General features: G+C 45.3%; 1 protein-coding gene across 1 annotated transcript; it reads right to left on the minus strand.

Annotated features, from left to right (window-relative positions):
* Positions 1–636: 636 nt before the first annotated feature.
* Positions 637–15,289, minus strand: Dennd2d (DENN domain containing 2D). The gene is made up of 12 exons (XM_010606043.3): positions 14,815–15,289; positions 14,063–14,238; positions 13,057–13,169; positions 12,390–12,459; positions 11,671–11,748; positions 10,303–10,443; positions 8,996–9,144; positions 6,966–7,143; positions 4,006–4,047; positions 3,553–3,637; positions 2,988–3,227; positions 637–2,551 (listed from the first exon to the last, which is right to left on the minus strand). The coding sequence occupies exons 1-12, from the start codon at positions 15,197–15,199 to the stop codon at positions 2,463–2,465; spliced, it is 1,746 nt and encodes a 581-aa protein (XP_010604345.1). The 5' UTR covers positions 15,200–15,289; the 3' UTR covers positions 637–2,462.
* Positions 15,290–18,326: the final 3,037 nt, after the last annotated feature.

Here is an 18,326-nt window from a genome sequence, read left to right on the forward strand (position 1 = left end):
TCTCTTGCACTTTCCTTTTTGGGACTATTCTTCACAATATTTATAGTACAACTTGAAATAAGAAGTGTCTTCCTTGAACCAGATTTTTTTCCTTTTTATATAGATATTCTATTGTTTGAATGAAGGAAAAGACAGCAGTAAACATTTAGGGCTAAAAAATAACTGCTTAATGATTTTTATTAATACTTTGTTCCATAATCGCAAATAAATAAGTAGGTGCACTGCCTGGCCCAGCAGCTGGAATCATGATTTCTTGCATTTTTAATGGTCCCAACAATCCAGGGTACATCTGGATTGGCAGTGAGAGTTATACTTTTTCATTTCTTTGCTAGTCTGCAGATAGGTAATCTCTCATTGCCTTTTCTTGCTAGCAATTTCTCCATTGTCTAGGATAGGAAAATTCTGGGGCAGTTCAAGTTTGAAAGTTAGGACAAAGCACGATAAAGAAGGAAGGATAAATCTTGTTGGACATAATTGTATCTCTTGTATTATTTGATTATTATAGCATGCTTAGCAGGTATTAATTACCTACAAAAGAAATTAAAGTGGGAAGGGGGCTAAATGGTAGACCAGTGTCACACAGTATTGATATTTTTCAAACTGGAAACTAGAATCCAGATCTTCTAAATCCTGGTCCAGTGATTTTTCCTTCACCATACTGGGCTTTAGTGAGCTAAAGCTGAAAACTGAGATGTCCAGGCTAATTTAAATATACTAGAATCCTTCTAAAAATAAAAGGAAGCTGAAAAAGTGCCATTCAATGTAGGTTTCCTTCAGTACTGGATAGCAGCATCAGGTCAAGGATACAGTTGTAGAAAATCTCAGCTTGCCCTCGTTCTTCTTGTGTTAGTTTCAGATAAGCTTTTAAAAACTACCAATTTCCAAGTCTTATCACCAATATTTTCATAAACTTCCCAACATTCTGGCTTCTGTTCTAAAACCTTTTGAGGTACAACTAGACTTAGGAATCAGTCACTAATTAACCCAAAAAAGGTGTAATGATTCTTTGAAGCTGTTGAGAATAAAAATATATTTATAGGTGGCATGGACAATGGAATATTCTCTGCATCTCGAAATCAAACCACACTGGCTTTAACTTTAGTTTGGTAGCCTTTCCCCCTTGTCATTTCCCTCCAGAATGTTCCTTAAATAGAAGTCAGACCTGAGGCCCACACTCAAACACATTTTTAAAGGTAGCTTTTGGGGTGGGGGGGTACCAATTGAACTTGGGACCTTACGCTTGTGAGGCAGGTGGTGGCCCCACTGAGCTAAGTCCCAGCCTATAAAGGTAGCATTTTTAGAAGAGAAGATGCTTCTAAAAAATGTGTCCTGTGTTTTGTAATGTTTAAACAGAAACTGACAGTGGAGGCTTAGAGGTAGGAGGGACTAGGTGACCACAAAAAAATCCTTTTGGACTCTTAAAATTATTATTCTGTTTTTTGTTTTTTCCAAAAACAAAATGTGTCAAGGAAGGGATCCCTTCCCCTTAGCTTAAAAAAAAAACGTAACTAGTCTTCTCAAAATAACAAGCAGTTAGAGGCAGGCTGTGGAAGATAACGACAAAGTAAGGTCCAAACTGGGCATGATCGGCAGGCAGCCTGTTTACAAAAACCATGTAATATCTGTACTAGTGTTGACTGAGCTTCTTCCCATCACATTATCCTAGACTGCAGCTGCCTCAGTCCAACTAGCAGCCTCTCCTCCCAGGTCTCAAGGAAGCAGACTTCTTGAGAATCAAAGACTCTGGTGCTGCTGCTGCTGCCTTTACCAGGATCTCTCCTCCTTCCTCTCAGAAGTGCTGCCACCCTGACATAGTGGCTGCCATGGGTAGTCTCAGCATTCTGAGAGGCTGATGCAGTAGGGTCACAACTTTGTGACCTAGTGAGACTCTGTCTCAAAACAAGACTAAAGATAAAACTCAATGCAGAGGTGCTGGATTTAATCCCCAGTACCACAAAAAGAAAAAAAAAAAAGAAGTAGAGCTGCTGACCCATGTGATTCTGTGACTCCAGACACAGCCCACTTCTAGTCCAGTTTATTCTCGCATGTATTGCCCCACATAAACAGTTTTATTCTCATCCTCACATGTCCATAAACCTTTCTTTGAAGGAACAAAACTTTTGGGCTTTCTCTGTTGAGTATTTCTAACAGTGGTTCCCAGGAGACGGTAGTTATAGTACCTTCCAACCAAGCACCGATAACACCAGTACTACTATTTCCTGCTCTTTTCCTCTGCCAAAAAACAAAATGCATTTGGAGTTCATTTCTTTGAGCTTGGGCTCAAAGCCCTCGAAAGTCCTGGGGAAGTTGATTCCAAGGATCCCAAACTTAGATACCAGTTTGAAGCAAGACGTAGTCACTGGGACTCAGGACTCCAAAGGAGGCTGTGAATTTTGGAGGCTGAGAGCTTTCCCTGTCCTACCACATTGGCAGGGGCCAAAGTCCAGAACTGGCCTATAGGTCTAGTCTCTCCTGTTCACCACAGCCTTTTCCCTTGTTTTCTTCTGTTTCTTCTGTTCCTCATATTCAAGTATTTTCTGTTGAAAATACCCTGTGGGTTCAGATATAAGTGTTAGAAGCATCTAATCTAGCCAGGCAGGCTATACTGAGCTTAGGAATAAGGATCAGAAATATGTTTTTTGCCCCACACTTCCTCCCAACACACACACATGCATCCCTGCTAGGATCCTCAGGCCCTCATAGGCCTCTGGAGATTAGTATTCAGTTTGGCCTAAAAAGGAGCCCATAGACAGGATAACTACCAGGGATTAGCCCTAAAATAAAAAAGGATCCAGTCCTGGCTAATCAGCAGACCAACTTGTATAAAAAAGTCTGAGAGGTATTGTCTTAGTTTTCAGAGTACTTCCTTTCAACCTCATTAATAAAATTTACAGTTGTTTTGTGGCCCTCTAGGAAGGACTTCCCCTCTTCTTCATCCTAGAGGTGACCCCTTTTGGAATGAGCCTGGTAGATGTCATCAACTGTACCTGCAGGAGGATTCTTGCTCTTCTCAGCTTCCTGGATGAAAATGGAGAAGAGCTGTGTCTTCACAAACTTCTTCACAAATCTCCGGTTGGTCTTGGAGGTCAGAGCCTTATAGAAGGACCTTTCTTGGAAATGGCCTTGCCCATTTGTGTCCCGCTTGATATAGGAAGCATAGTGGCCCACAGTTTTGACAAAGAACTGCACAAAAGGACCTGAAACATGCTCATTGATTTCTTCCAAAGCTGCAAGGGACAGATACAGTTCATCTCAGAGAGTAGCAGAAGGATGAAACTGCCCAAACTCATCTGTCTATGGTTCTCATTGCAGGCCAAAGCTCCCAGGGGAAGCGGTAGGGTTCATAATTACTGACTGAAATGTAAGCCTGGGTAGGTTTTCTGCCATTGCCCAAGAAAAATAAAATCTTATATTCAGACTTGCCCTAGGATCTGGGGCTCTGGGGCTGGCCCAGAACTGCTAAGTCCATTTTAATTCTGGAAGAAAATGGGTTAGGAATTACGCCCTCATGCTCCCTAGAGGAACACAAAAAAAGAGTGGCCTAGAACTTACTCTTTAACTCCTTGATCCCCCGACCAAGAGAGTCTAAGATGTCATCTTGTAGCTTCGGTGGTAGAATGTCTTTTTCATCACCAACCTAGGAGAGGACAACGTAAGCTCAGAGGTCAAGCAGAGAGGATATGGGGAGGGAAGGGGCTGGCAGAAGAACGTGAGGAAGGCATGAATTCTGTACCCCGCTCTACACCTGAGGAATTGCCCACATAGAGAACAGAAGCTATTTCTTCTATCTTCAGTTTAACTAAACATTAGCAAAGGATTCCCTCCATTTTTGTGGTTGAAAGGTACTGATTGCCTTATGGTGACTTTAGATCTTTGAGGACTCCTCAAGAAAAGGGAGATCTTATTAACAGGAGTTCTGAAACTGTTGAAATAAGTAGAACATGATATGACCACAGTGGTTGAGTTGGTGGTGGGCCTGCAGGGGCTATGAATTCAGATACTTACCGACAATGAGAATGTTCCTTCACAAAGATTCACCAACAGGACCTGAAGTAAATACAGAATGACTTTATCTCTTCATAGGCCTCAGCAAGACTTACCACCCCATTTCTGTCTGTCGCTATATCTTTGGGCCTATGTAACAACAAAATCAGCATCTTCAGTTCTCATTTTCTGTCAGGCATCCTTGTTCCCTCACCATTTTCCTCTGGAAATCTCAGTTCCCTTCCTGGAGAAAGGGTGTATGTCTAGAAAAGGAGAGGAAAGAGCCAAGGTAGAAAGAAAATAGGATGTGGGAAAATCATAGCCTGTCACTCCATTAATAAAACAGATCATAGCAATTCTGTATATGGAGCATTTCAAACATGGCACAATGATAAACACTTTGTATATTTTATCTCATTTAATCCTGTTAACAGTTCTGTAAGGCAGGTACTATCTCTATTTTGCAGATGAAAAAGAGACGTAAGGAAGTTGACACCTCTAACAAATAGCACAATTTCCAAGCCTAGCTTGCACTGTCCCTTGGGATTCCATTTCTCTCTACAACTCCCCTCCACTCCCTGTCCTCTGGTCAGCTCAAGGACAGGTGAGCATGTTGAACTTCTGATGCTTACAATGACTTTACACATAATTGCCTAAGGTTTTAATAAAACTCCCTCAGAGCCTTGGGCCTCCAGCAGGAAACTCAACAAGGGAAGGAAATTAGTCCAGGAAGAGGGAAGGAAAGCTAAATGAGGAGACCATATGCCTACGTGCTACAAGGGAAACAGGGCTGGAACCTGGGTCTATCATGGGCTCTAGGGCCTGCAGTCTAGGATAGAGATAACAAATCAAACAGGCTCACTGCTAGCTGGTTCCAACCAGCAGATGTTGCTTTGGTCCTCAGAATATTTTTTTTAAATGACTGGATGGTTCCTAATAATAAAATTCGGATGTTTTACATAAAACTTTGGTTTGGGGCTTCTCCTAAAAAATCAGGAGTTCTAACATTGGTCCACATTTTAAAGGACAATATTCAGCTTCCCACTTGAGGCAGGATAGGTTGTCACCAATGTACCAGAGTCCCCCCAAATCATGTGCCAGGCATTTTGGGACTTGTGTTAGGGATCCTTTACAGTTTGTGGCCTTGTTCTTGACAACAGAGTGGAGAGTTCTTACATACTTCCTTCCAAATACAAGGGAAAGGGGGCGGGGCTGAAAATATGCCAAAGAAATACTGTAATTATCCATCATCAGAGGAGAAAATTTAAACTAGTTCAGGCATGAAACCACTTATATATGTAAGCTCAGGTGTCTTCATGCAGGGACAGCTGTTCATTTAGGGGGATGGGAGGAAAGAGCGATAGGAAGAAATCTTTCTTCGAGGTGTTCCCTAAAGTCTTTTCAGCATCTGGATATGTTGTCCATGAAGTAATCACTTCCAGAGAGTTTGTATAGGGAGTCAGGGATTGCCCCCGTTTCCCACTCTGGCCACATGGCCCTTCTCCCTCCTCACGCTGCCTGTGTCTTGGAGCAGCTGCTGAGTAATAAAGTAAGCCTTGATGGTAGAAGACTGACTCCTGACTTTTCAGTTGTCTTCAAGCCTGTCCATTTGGGAGGAGCCCCAGCTTCTGAGAAGCTGGAGCTGCAGGGTCAGGAAGTTTCATAATTTTGAGGGTTGGGACATTTTAAGTTTTATTGCTAAACACGGAGGCTGATACTCTGTCCCAGTTAGTCACAAGGCTAAGGGTGGTTCAAAGGGCATGTGTGCTCAGCCGGTAGCTCCAAGGAAGGGTGAGAGCTGGAGGAGCAAAGAAAGGAAACAGCCTGCTTCTTTCCTTCCCAGCAGTATCTTTCCCAAAAGGACTTTGGTTGTGTCTGTGTTGGATTGGCTGTCTGGGCTCCTGTAAGTCATGTGGGTTGTCTCGATCTCAGCTAGCTCTAATGTAAAATGGATAAATCTTCCCACTAGGGCTGGCTCCAGGCCTTATTAGAAGCATACCTCTAGGTTTCCCCTTCCCTTGATAGTCCCTTTCTGCATAGAGTGAATTAATGGTTAGCCAGGACAGACAGGAAGTAGTTCTTCAGGTAGGATAACATGCTATTCTTAAAGTTCCTACTAACAACTCAAAAAGAAGAGCTCCTATTGTTTCTTCAACTTCAGGGATAGATTTATGTGATTAATACCCATTTTTACAATGGGTCCTATGCTGTGTCAGGGACATTGCCAAGAAATAAGAAACTAACAGGCCGGGCGTGGTGGTGCACGCCTATAATCCCAGCACTTTGGAGGCTGAGGCAGGAGGATTGCTGTGAGTTCGAGACCAGCCTGGGCTGCATAGTGAGTTCCAAGTCAGTGTCAACTACAGAGTGAGAACCTGTCTCAAAAAAAAAAAAAGAAAGAAAGAAAGAAACTAACAAAATCAAAGGGGATTTGAACCTATATCCTCATTAATCAGCTGATCTCTGGGCTACTCGGAAAGATGATCCCTGTTTTTAAAAAATCTGCATTTTCAAAACTTGGAGTTTGAGTATCCCTCATAGAAGGGATTACTTCCAAAGAATTTGAGTGAATTCCAGTGGGTTGTATCTTATGTAGACCAGCTGTGATCATCTGTTGAACTGAGAGATGAGACGTCTCAGAGACTTCTTATTGGGGCTAGCTGGTGCAGGACAGTCTCAGGAGCCCCAGATAAGTTACGTACCCGCTCCTAAGGCCAAAGAGAAATCATTCAGTAGAAAAGAGCTAGCCCTTGTTAAGCATCAACTATGTGTCATGCATCAGGCCAGAAGCTTTATATGGGTGATTTCCCTGAGAGTCGCTAGGAACGGAACACTGTCAGCCCCATTTCACACATGAGGAAGCTCAGGCTTAAAGAGATTTAGTAACTTGTCCCAAATCACATGGGTGTTAGTAGCAAAGCTGGGATCCAAATCCAGGCCTGCCTGGCTGCAAATCATACACTCTTCTTCTTGTAGCATACCTCTTCCATTGGGCTGTCCATAACTTCCTGCTGAAAACGCATTTGTACTCCAACCATGAAGGGAGTGGGGCAGCAGACGGTGGCAAGAAGGCTCTCAGGGACAACAGGAATGTAGGTGTGTGCCCAGCTGAAGGGATAGAGCAGTGCAGCAGCAGCATGGATGCATTGAGACAGGGTGCTGGAGCAGAGAGCAGGGACAAGAGTCAGAAGGCCCCTGCACCTCCGCCTTACATGTCCACTCCTAGCCCAGCACGTCCTACAAGTGCTATTTGTGCTGATGTAAAAAGGCAAGTCTGAGAGCCACACTGGACACAGGCCTTGTAGCTACTTGGCAGAGCCTTTTCAGTCTATTCTCATCCTCAGCCTTGACCTCACATGGCTCTCCCGGGCCACTTGAGTTGACTGAAAGCTACCAGGTTGGTGCCTGAGTGAGCTTGGGAAATTCCTAGGTTCCAGGAACCTCTGCCTGACAATTCTCTGGAAAGTCCCAGAGAGGTAGCTTCTGTAGCCTTCGCAAAGATGCATTCTTCATGTCATTAGCACTCAAGGCACAACTCAGCCCCTCTCTCCTACCACACCACACACATACACACACACACACACACACACACAACATTGGCTTCATGACTCTTCATTTCTCCAGCCAAATTACCCCAAAGGTAAGGCCAATGAAAACACAGAAGTGGAAATCTTGTTTCAATTCTTGATATCAAGCTAATACATCCTGAGTTAAAGAGACTGAGCATCTGAGCTTCTAGCTAAAGCTCTGGATGACTGGAAGTCCCCTCCCACTGACACACTGAAAGCTCAGTGTAGGAAGGAAATGGCAGTGGTAATATTTCCCTGGAGAAAGTTTGTTCCTGGAACGTAAATCCTCTAGCCTCTACCTCCCAAACCCTAGTCTGAGTAATAAGGCCAGAACCCCAGCCCAAACTCGAGAGAAACTCATTGTCACACAGAGTTAGAGCAGAAGAGCCTTTTCCAGGGCAAAAGATGATGCTTCTCCCCACAAAGATGAACTTAAAAATAGTTCTTACAGTGCTATATTTGGCTATTACTGGTTTTCTTAGAATCTTCAACAGATAACCCAACCCATGCCCAAGCTTCCTTTCCTCTGAAACCCATGACATTTACTTGGACCTCTGATCTCTACTATTTCCCCTAACAGCCTTTCCTTCTTTTCTAAAAGTATCAATGTCAAGCCCTTACTATCTTATTCCTTTTTTCCTTTTCCACTCTGTTATGTGTTTCCCAGGTCCTTTCAGGCTTGAAGTTTTCAGGGGTAGAAAGCAAATCATGGCAGTGGCCCGCTTGGCCTACTCACAGAGATCTACTTAATTGTGAACTCACTAAGAACAGTGGCGTGTACTTACCAACAGACCTGGCAAGGTGGTAGGTGCCTAGCGTGCACCCAATTATTTCCTTTAAAAGCCTTCCAGCTAGGTACAATCATTTAAATTCTACAGATAATGAGATCAAGACTTTAAGAAAAACTGAACTAAAGGATATTTCGTAGTTAAAGGTGGAAGAGCAGGATTTGAAACTCATTCTGCTGAATTTCATGCTTACAACTACTACATAATCCTGCATCCCCTTAAGGCCAAGGACCAACTCTTATTAATATCTTCCCCATGCTTGGCATCTGGCAGACAGCTGATACAAATGTTTATCGAATGAGTGAACAAATGGACAGATGGATTTACTCTCTATATCATTACACACCTTCCTATTTGTTCTCCACCCTCTTCCCCTCTTTGGCCTTGTAAGGGTAAAGTCATACCTGCATAATTGGTCCTGCCTAGGCTGCCCTTCACGTCCTTCTCAGAACTAAGTTGGAAAACTTTGTTCAGGCCTGGGCAGTAATCAAGTTTGGAGATGGGACAGAAGGGTTGCAGCAGCTGTTTCTCCAGGCCTAATGTACAAATTCAGAAACTGGAAGTGGTAGGATGGGCACACAGGTTGAGAAACTCCACCATGTTCCCTTCAACCCAGGTTGAAGGCGAATCTGACTATGTAGTGTCTAGGCCCACCTGAGACCTTCTGCCAGGAAGATGATTTTTCTTTCCAGCACTGCAGAGGCAAAGATCTGAATAATCTGTTCAAAGCTGAGACAGTGCAACAGAGAACTAAAATCCACATGTTCAAGGTGGGAGTCCAAGGGCCGTGTCAGAGAAATGAACTGTGGAAAAATAAGAGAGGGAAATGTCATCACACTTACAAAATCATGCAGGCACCAGAATTCTTGGCCATACTCCATTCTCCCCACTGCAGAAAGCTGATCCTGCCTGCCTCCCATGCTAAAAGCCACCAGTGGCTCTCTTCTGCTTTGAGGACAGTATGATGTTATTTCCAGCATGAGATCCTGCTTTGATCACATTACCCACTCTAAGCTGCCTCCCCCATGGGTCTCTCTACTTCAGGAGCAGTGGGTTGTTTCCCATGCTGTGTTTCATGGGTTGACTTCTCCTGAACTGCTCTCCTTGATTCATTCTTAACCCCTTTCAGAACTCGAAGGTCCACCCTTGCTGCCTGATACTGCCTATCTTTTTCTCATGTAGCACTCTGGCTTTTCCTTTTATCACAGTAATACAATTTTTAATTATATTTTCATTGATGTGTTTACTTACTTAATATCTGTCTTTCCTACCAGACTTTAGCTCCATAACGTCAGGAACCTTGTTCATTTTTGACACTGCTGTGTACCCAGGAAACAGAATAGCTTGGCACACACCAAACATTCAGTACTTATTTTCTGAATAGATGAAAAAATCCTAGCCACTTCCTTATTTTTCTGTGGGGAAGCCAAGGCTCAGAGGTGCACACAGGCTCTCCAGAAATCCAAAGTTCAGGACTGGAGTTCTTAGACCAATGTTCTACTTGCTGCCTCAGTCTGTTTAAACCTTGGAACAGCAGCATCACCAGGTGGCATGGGTGGGGTCTCGGGTGGGGAAGAATGATAAGAACTAGACAGATGGAGACCGCAAGGTAGAGATATAGGATAGATACATAGGATAAGGGAGAGGTGTAGGGACAAGGGGCAGTTTGGGGGCGGGGACAAGTCCTAGCACCAAAAACCTCAACTGACATGGTATACTGATCACAAATAAAAGTCTCGGTGGCTTGAACAGTAACTGGGTGCTTGTGGACATCAGATTAGAAGGCTCAAGAAATTTGGGTTTGATTTTTCAGCTCTGCCAATAATTCTAACCAAGTCCCAGTCCCCGCCTGGCTCAGTTTCTCTATACTTTAACCTGGTGAATGGAAGAAGAGGGGTGAGAGGTGCCACAGAAGCCTATCCTCTCCAGGCTGGATGAGTTTCACCCATTTGCTAACACACCTCTGTGCCTGAGTCAGGGATGAAGCTCTTAAGGGTGACAGTCTTTCCAGGAGCAGGGAAGGCTGCCTCTCGGAGGCCCTGCATGAATGGGTAGATGACAGCCATGGAAATCTGATGCCTCTTCTCCACTTCATCCAGGATCTGCAGGAAAAGATTGCAGGGGCCACCTGTAAGGCTCTCATACAGTTAGCTTATTCTCATGTAATTCTAGGCCCCTCCACCAGCTGGCTCTCTTGCCCTCCCTCTCAGAGACTGGTCTGAACAAGATCTGCTATTCCCTACCCTTTTTCTCTCTCTACCAATCCATATTTCTCTCTCCTTCTAAAACTACTGTCCCACAAAGTCATCCCAAGTAAACTCACCACCCATGATGGCACTCTCAGGACCGTGATCCTAGTAGCCTAACCTCTTGGGTATCACTCTGTCCTCCCAGTTTTCACTGAACACTCCCAAGGGGCAAGGGCTGCCTCCAACCCTCGGAATATTGCACAGATGAAGGTTCCAATCAAGCTGACAAATTTCCTTCATTCTCTTCCAAGAGTGTTGCAGGGGCAGAAGAAAATGAAACCCTTTCTTGCCACCAAGACATGCCCTGTCCCTTCCAAGGGATTCCTTTCAGATCTTGCCTCAGACATACTGACACTCTAATTAGCCCTTGCAGTAACACAAGCCATGGGGGACCTCAATTTCTCTTCTCCCCTCAAAGAAGTAACAGCAAATCTCAGGGTTCCTAATTTTTTTTTTTTTCTTGTACCGGGGATCAAACTCGGGTCCTTGTGCTTGCGAGGCAGGCTGCAGAACCACTGAGCTAAATCCCCAGCCCTGGGGTTCCTAATTTATGATGACTGCTTTCATATTTGTTTGATGCTCTGCCTTTTATAAAAATACTTCTATATCATTTCATTTTGAGCTTCATACCAGCACAGAAGAACAGTAAGAGAACATTAACTCCATTGGATAGAGGAGGAAACTAGAGCTCAGGACAAGACAGTCTTAAAGGTCTTCCTTTGTCCTGCTTCAATCGCTTTCTGCATTGTTTTGTTTTGTCTTCTGGAGACAAACGTAGTTCAGGCTGGCCTTGAACTCAGCTCCCCAAGTGCCAGGATTACAGCTGTGTGCCGCCATGCATGGCTTCCTCAATTGCTTTCTTATTTGATTAGGGTGGGAAAAGTGGTTTAAAGACAGTCCTCTAAATTTCCTTAAAATCAAATCAACCCTAGTCCTCCCACCTCAATTTCCCCAAATGTCCTTGATGCCAGCTAGGCTGTCTACTCTGAGTTCAGATTGCACAGGCTGGGAAGACACCCAGGCAAAGCCCAGAAGCTGAACAAGCCTAACAGGCCCCAAGGAATCCTGCTCCACACCTACCTTAGAGAACAAGCCGAAGCAGCCAATGCAGCTGATGATGCAGTATACTTTGGGAAGGCGAGGGCCAGGGCCAGCAGGCTGCAAAGTAACAAAACGTTCCTTCAGTGCTGTAGCTTTCCCGGGCTTCTCCCACCTGGGGCTGATGGGGTACAAGACTGAGTGCTGGGGGTGGGTGGGGATTCATGAGGAATAGCGGCCCAGTGGAGAAAGGCCTGGCTCTGCAGCAAGGGGCTCAAAATGGTGACTGAGATCAAGGGACCAGAGATTCATAGAAAATCACTACTGCCTTCAGGGCCAACAGGATCTGGGGATTAGCAAATGTGTCTCAGAGGTGAGGAAAGCACTGTAAAAATGCCATGGAGAATCCTCTGACACCCAAGAATTAAACTGAGTTGTCCAAATCTCAGACAATTCTGGGAAGCTTCAGCCTCCAGGGCCCAAGCAAGCTTCGATGGAGAAGACAGGGAGAGGAGTCAGGTGGAGACTCCCACAATGATGAGAGCTGTTAAAGCTGGGAGAACACAGACCAGAACCTGGGCAGCAGAGGTTCCCTGGGTGGGCAAGGAGAGCCTTGTTCTCATTCTTGTAAGATTTAAAAAAGGGACACTAACGTAGTAGGTGATGGGCTGTGCTCTCTATAACCACACTTCCTGGGAGTCTGGGCTTTTGCAACTGAGAGGCTGTAAAAAAAATAGGGGGCAGTTCTGAGCAGCACAGACCAATAAGCGCCTGCAGTATCCAATCTTCCTGCTTCCATCCACATTGGTCAGGACAAAGGAGAAAGTCTCCCTAAGAAAGAGCAGACAAGGCTTGGTTTGGATCTGCTCACTGATTCTAAAACAGGAAGGTAGGCAGTGTCAGAGGAGTGCAGAGGAAGACACAGAGGAGCCACTGATTAGGTATGGCAGTAATAACCCCAGTAATTTATTAAGTGCTCATTCATGCCTAGCCCTAAATGTGTCACCTCATTTGATTCTAAAAACAACCTTTGAGGTAGATTCAATTATTATCTCTCCTTTAAGATGAAGGAACTGAGAGTATGAGAGAGTATTTCTTATCCAAGTCCAACTTATAAGTGGTGAAGTCAGAATTTAAACAGGCAGTCAACTTCCAGAGCTCATGCTTTAAGGATTTTCACTGTATTGACTTCTGCTGAGTCCAGCTTCTGCCATCAGCAAAGTAACAAAACAATATTTCTTCCTAGAGAATCTCATGCATCTTTGAACAAAAGTCAAACCACAACTAAAATCTTTCAGGACTTCATTGCAAGATCTTTACAGATGCCAGTCCCTGGTAGGAAATCAACATGTAGTGGCAGAGAAGTCACAGAGTTCCCATGTGTCCCTTCTCTCCCATTCTGATACCTGCCCCAGGGCTGGTAGTTACCTGGGATACTCAGTGAGAGATGACCACTCATTCCCATCTGGGAAGCAAAACAAGGGAATGGCATTGAGCAACCGCTCCTCTTCCTCCTGTTGGCCCCGAAGCAGGTTCTCCCTCTATAAGGAAAATGGAAAGACATACATGTACTGTGGGGCAGAAGGGGGTCAGAGGGCTGGTGGGGCTTCTTTTGAAAAAGCTTTGCAAGTTATCTGAGGCTAAGTGTTTTCACTGGTCTGGGGCCCAAAGAGCATCTTTGACTATCAATCTATACACTCTGCATGCTTCTTTTTCTTTTCTTTCCTTTTTTTTTTTTTTTACCAGCGATCGAACTCAGGACCTTGCACTTTTGAAGCAGGTGGGGGAACCACTGAGCTAAATCCCCAGCCCCCACTCTGCATTCTAAGTCTGGCAGGAATGAACCCAAAGATTAGACAGCTCCTACTGGGCCACATCAACATGAATTTGGAAGAAGGTCAAGGGCTATACTGAATACAGAAAGGACCTGAGCCAGCCAGGCCCCTTTGCAGGGCAATGTCAAAAATACCACATCAGAAAAGAGAAGCAGCCTGTTCAGTTGCTGCACCTGCTAAAAAAGAGGTTAACGAGAAGATTGCCCCGTTCTCACCCTCTCAGTGCAGAATCAGACAAGAAAGAGCCTGACGCTGGGCTGCGGCAAAGTCCCGGGCCTGCCCCCACCCAGGTGCCTGCCCCACACACTCCTTCCCACATAGCGCACAAGGGGATTCCTTGTAGGAGGTTTAGCAGACACGGTAAGCTTCTTTAAAGAGAGAAAATGAAATTGGAAAGAACTAGGGGGCCCCAAAAGGGCCAAGAGTACTAGATTAGTTTCCCTGCTAGGATCCTCAGTCAGTTTCTCACAAAACAGTCAGACCTAGATTCTGTGGGTGATAGCAGAAAACTAACGCTGGGCTGAGAAGGACATGAAATTAGCTCCACTATCACCTTTCAAACACCCTTATCCTCTGTCCCGCACCCTCTCGGTACTTACCTTGGGGAACTGGTAGGTGATGGTGGGCTCATAGTCATCCCCTGAACGCTTCTTTTTGAGAGAAACCACCAGAAGGTATTCAAAGAAATGCTGCCCCCCAGCAAAGCTGGGAAGAGTGTGCTCCTGGGTCCTTTCTGGTTCCTTTACAGCTTCCCCTGGATCGTCTTGGGAAGGTCCTAAACCAAAACACCAAGGCCCCTTCAGTATTTTATCAATCCAATCTATAAGCTGTGAGAATCTGAGCAACTTCCCCACCTCAAGGCCACCTCGCCAGCACTGAGATACCCATAGCCTAACCAGCACCACCAGTCACGGAACAGGACCAGAGCCAAGCGGGCAGTTTCCACACCTGCCTGGGAAACTTGAAACCAGGAAGAGCCAAGAAAAGGAAAGAAGCCATTGACGTGGAAGGTGAGGAAATATACCGGAGAGTTTTGTGGAAGCCCGGTGTCCCAAATCTGAGTTTACTTATAAGGTGCCCACGGCAGTCCTGGAGCAGCATGCCCAGAGTTAACGCAAACTAAGTTACCAGAATAGGCCCAAGGGGCATACGACTGTGATCACTCCAATCCCCACAGAGGGTATGTCCGGCTCCGTACACCAACAGAGGAAAGCTCCTGGCCCAGTCACATGGGGGAACCATGTGGCAATGGACATACAAAGGAAAAAGAGGAAGGAGCACTTTAAGGAAGAAACAGACCAATTTAAGAGGTTCGCCCTAATGTAAAGGAAGTGGGAAGTCCTGTCCTGACCTGCTCGGAATCGGAATCGGAGTCGGTGTCGGAGTCGAAGAGGCTGGTTCCAGAACATGCGTCCTACCCCTGGTCCTTCCATCTTCCTGTGCCTTTGGAGCATGGAGTATTCTCCTTTCCCCCAACACAGACTGGCTACAGAAAGTCTAAGGAAGACACCACTGCTTCCGTCTCCAGCCACAATTCTATGAAGCCAAATTCCACGCTGTTCTCCAAAGAGGGGAGAGGAGTTTCCATCCTGTGCACCCCGTGGTTGAGCAAGAAGAACGTGACAGGACGCAGGAGGCAGCTGAACCTGGGCATGAACACAGGCAGCATCCTGGCACTGCTGCTCAGCTCTTAGCTCCTCCCAAGAGCCCCAGGGTGTGGTAAGAGAAAAGGTCATGAGCAAACACCTCCAAGGCCCAGCTGTTCTGGGATAAGAGCTCTGAATTCTGGTCTGTGGGTTGAGCTGTGAGTTTATTTACAAGCTTGAAACAGTTAAGAATGCCCAATAGCATCAGACCGTGTGGACTGGAACCCCACTAGTCTCAGGGCAGTAATCTGACATCACCACAACTTTGACTCCTAACTTTTTATCTCTCAGCTTTGTCAAAACCCCTGCAAGCCCGTCATATTTCAGAACTTCTAGGACTTCAGACCCTCAACCAAGAGCAAAGGGCCAAATACTGCCTGCCATGCTCTGATTAAGATAAGAGATGGCCCAATAATGATCTAAATGGATTAATTCTTCCAGCAAGAGAAGGTGTCTTAGAGTCAGTATGGACTAAAGCCTCCCTCCTGACAGTAAAGTATAAAACAAAATCTATCTCTACACTGAGAATTATTGCTGTTATTTACAGAATTACTACAATGGGACTCTATTGCCCCCTACAACATGTCCTGGGCTAAGGCAGAAAGTTTTCTCACTGGGACTATTCCAAGGCTCCAGTGCTGGGAGTGATGTTCTGTAGATCACTATGGCCAGGCCTAACTGGCCTCCTCCCATGGAGGGCATAGTGGAGCAAGGCCTGGCCAAGAAGAGGACTATCTTCCTTCCCACCCATTCGCCAGAGGAACATCAAGCATTGTCTCCTGCAGACCCTCACCATCCTCCCTGTTCCATTCAGGCATCCCCTTTCAGTGTCCTTATCTACACTAATAAAACAGGTGCTGAGGATGTAAGGAAACTTTTTTGTCTCCTCAGGACAGAGTTTCCACCTGGCCTCAGCTATGTAAAGTTTACTGTGTCTTTGTCTTCTTTGTCTTATTCTTTAAGTTTCTTAATCTCTCACCATCATTTCTCACTTCGTGAACCCTTCAGCCACGGGGCACTCCAGAAGATGCCCTCTTTCCCAACATGAAGCACTGACTCAGGAAATTGTCCCCAACCTAGAATGGGATACTGTTTGCACCAGCAGCCTGTGGTCATTCAGTGCCAGTGGAAAAGCATCTGGTTGATCACCGCCCTGCCCCACTCCCACTCAGCTATTTTTCTCTACATGGCCAGGTCAATGAGCTAAGCTGTTGGCCCACTGCTATGTCTGAAGACTGAGGAACAGAAAAAAAAATCACCCCTGATTCTTATAGAAATCTTTGAATAAGGAAATGCATAGGTCAAGAAGGGAGGACTTTTGCCAGGAAGTTGCCTCAAAGAGGAGCCAGGAGGCATTTGATATCAGTTTCTGTCATTCCTGTGAAACATAAGCAGTCTTCTGTAAGGCGGTGGGATGCTAAGGTGGGAGAAGCAGCCACCTTGCTCCAAAGAGCTTTGGACTGGGCTTTTGTGACACTAGTAGAAGCCAAGGGTCAGGGCCAGCTATGACTTTTGGAAGTGAGCCCCTAAGCACAGTAAATAAGCATGGTACAAATGCTGTAAAAGATAAGAAGAGTGAACCAGAACACTCAGAGCCTGTCTGAGGAACAAACACCTTCCTGATATACACAGGAAAACTGAGGCATGGAGTAACTCAGAAGCAAAAGTTAACAGGATCTGTTAAGGGTGGGAGTTATGAAAACCCTATGATCAGGCCCCTGCATTCTTGATGCATTCCACAGCAAACATCCTGCAGAAGTTTGCAAAGGGCTACTAGACAACTAGAATCTTCTCAATGATTGTTCCAGAACCTCAGGAAATCATGCCCTTTCCTAAATCCTTTAGGCAGCATTTTTAGCCCATTTCCTCCTGCCTTATCAGGAGAGACAAGACAACAGTAAAACTTAGAAATCCTTGATAGAAAACATCACTAGACCGTTTGGCTGAGGTCCAAGGAATCTAGTAAGCAACTGCTATATCCCTCCCTCCCTTACAAAAGGGGTTATCAACAGAAGAGAAAAGCATGGGAGAAAACTAACATCCATCAAACTCATATTTTTCATATATGGCATCTTATCCCCAATGCTCTGGAAAGGAATTATTACCTGAGTTTTAGTTGATGAGGGAACCACCCTTTCTAAGAAGCCAGGAGGCTGGTTTCACTTGTTCCTCCACCAAAAAACCCCTCCCATAGGCACTTGGCAAAGTATCAGAACTGTCTATATTCAAATATAGGTGAGGGGACTTCCTGGAACCTAATTTGAAAGCCATCCAGCCCCTTCATCTTTGAATTAAAGTACTCTCAACCCAGGACCACAACACTCCACCCAACCAGGATCACACACACACACACACACACACACACACACACACACACACACACACACACAAGTCCTTCTAACACACAACTGCCCTAGGGCCAGAAAAGCAAAAGAAGGAAGGGAGAATCCCCAGAAAGGTGAAAGATAGTATGGAAGATGAAGGCAGAACATTCTCCTGGACTGACAGGAGCTACACCTTACCACAGGCAAGAGGGTCTGCCCATCTCCCAGTTCCTCAGGGGTTAGGGAACTCCTCCGAACAATCACTTGCCCTCCATTGATATGGGATAGGTGGGTGGGACAACTGGAATGTTATCTGGGATTCAGGAAGCAAGCCCTAATAATTCCACAGGTTTGCAGGGGTCTGAGGGGCCCAGGAAAACCAGGGCAGTGCTCTCTGGAGTCAGTCTCTGAACTTTCTCAGGCAGAATAGCCAGATGCTGGACAGAATAGCAGGGGCTGAAGAAGGAACAGGTGGCAAAAGGAAAGGGAACAGAACAAACAGAAGATCACTCAGAAGTCAATGCAGTTCAGAGAAGAGTGCATTGGCCTAATTCCTGGGCTCTCCCCAACTCCAGGACTTGGAGTAGAAGAGGGATTCACTGGGCTGTGGAATTGCCAGACTTGAAGAACCTCTGCTCACCTTCCAGCCCTCTTCTCTTCAGAAGCAGGACCTCTAGGTAAAGCATCCAAGAGTCAGGGCTACTCAGCCATAGGATTGACTAGTTACAAGCACCAACACTGTTTCACAAATGAATGGATAAATTAATGAAATCCTAATTACCTTCTTTCCAAAGTCCAAGACTCCCGTTAAGAACAAAGAATGGAAATTGACATTGACATCTGACTTAATTCTCACCTTCTGGACATGGGAATTATTCCATCTCACTGACCAG

Source organism: Fukomys damarensis, unplaced genomic scaffold (genome assembly GCF_012274545.1).
Source record: "Fukomys damarensis isolate Sample0158 unplaced genomic scaffold, DMR_v1.0_HiC HiC_scaffold_33, whole genome shotgun sequence".
Taxonomy (NCBI): domain Eukaryota; kingdom Metazoa; phylum Chordata; class Mammalia; order Rodentia; family Bathyergidae; genus Fukomys; species Fukomys damarensis.

Coding starts and splice junctions, on each gene's coding strand:
- Dennd2d (XM_010606043.3), bottom strand. CDS start 15,199: ATGACCTTTTCTCTTACCACACCCTGGGGCTCTTGGGAGGAGCTAAGA. Junction 14,239..14,814: donor CCGATTCCGATTCCGAGCAG/GTCAGGACAGGA, acceptor GTTTTGGTTTAG/GACCTTCCCAAGACGATCCA. Junction 13,170..14,062: donor TCACCTACCAGTTCCCCAAG/GTAAGTACCGAG, acceptor TTTTCCTTATAG/AGGGAGAACCTGCTTCGGGG.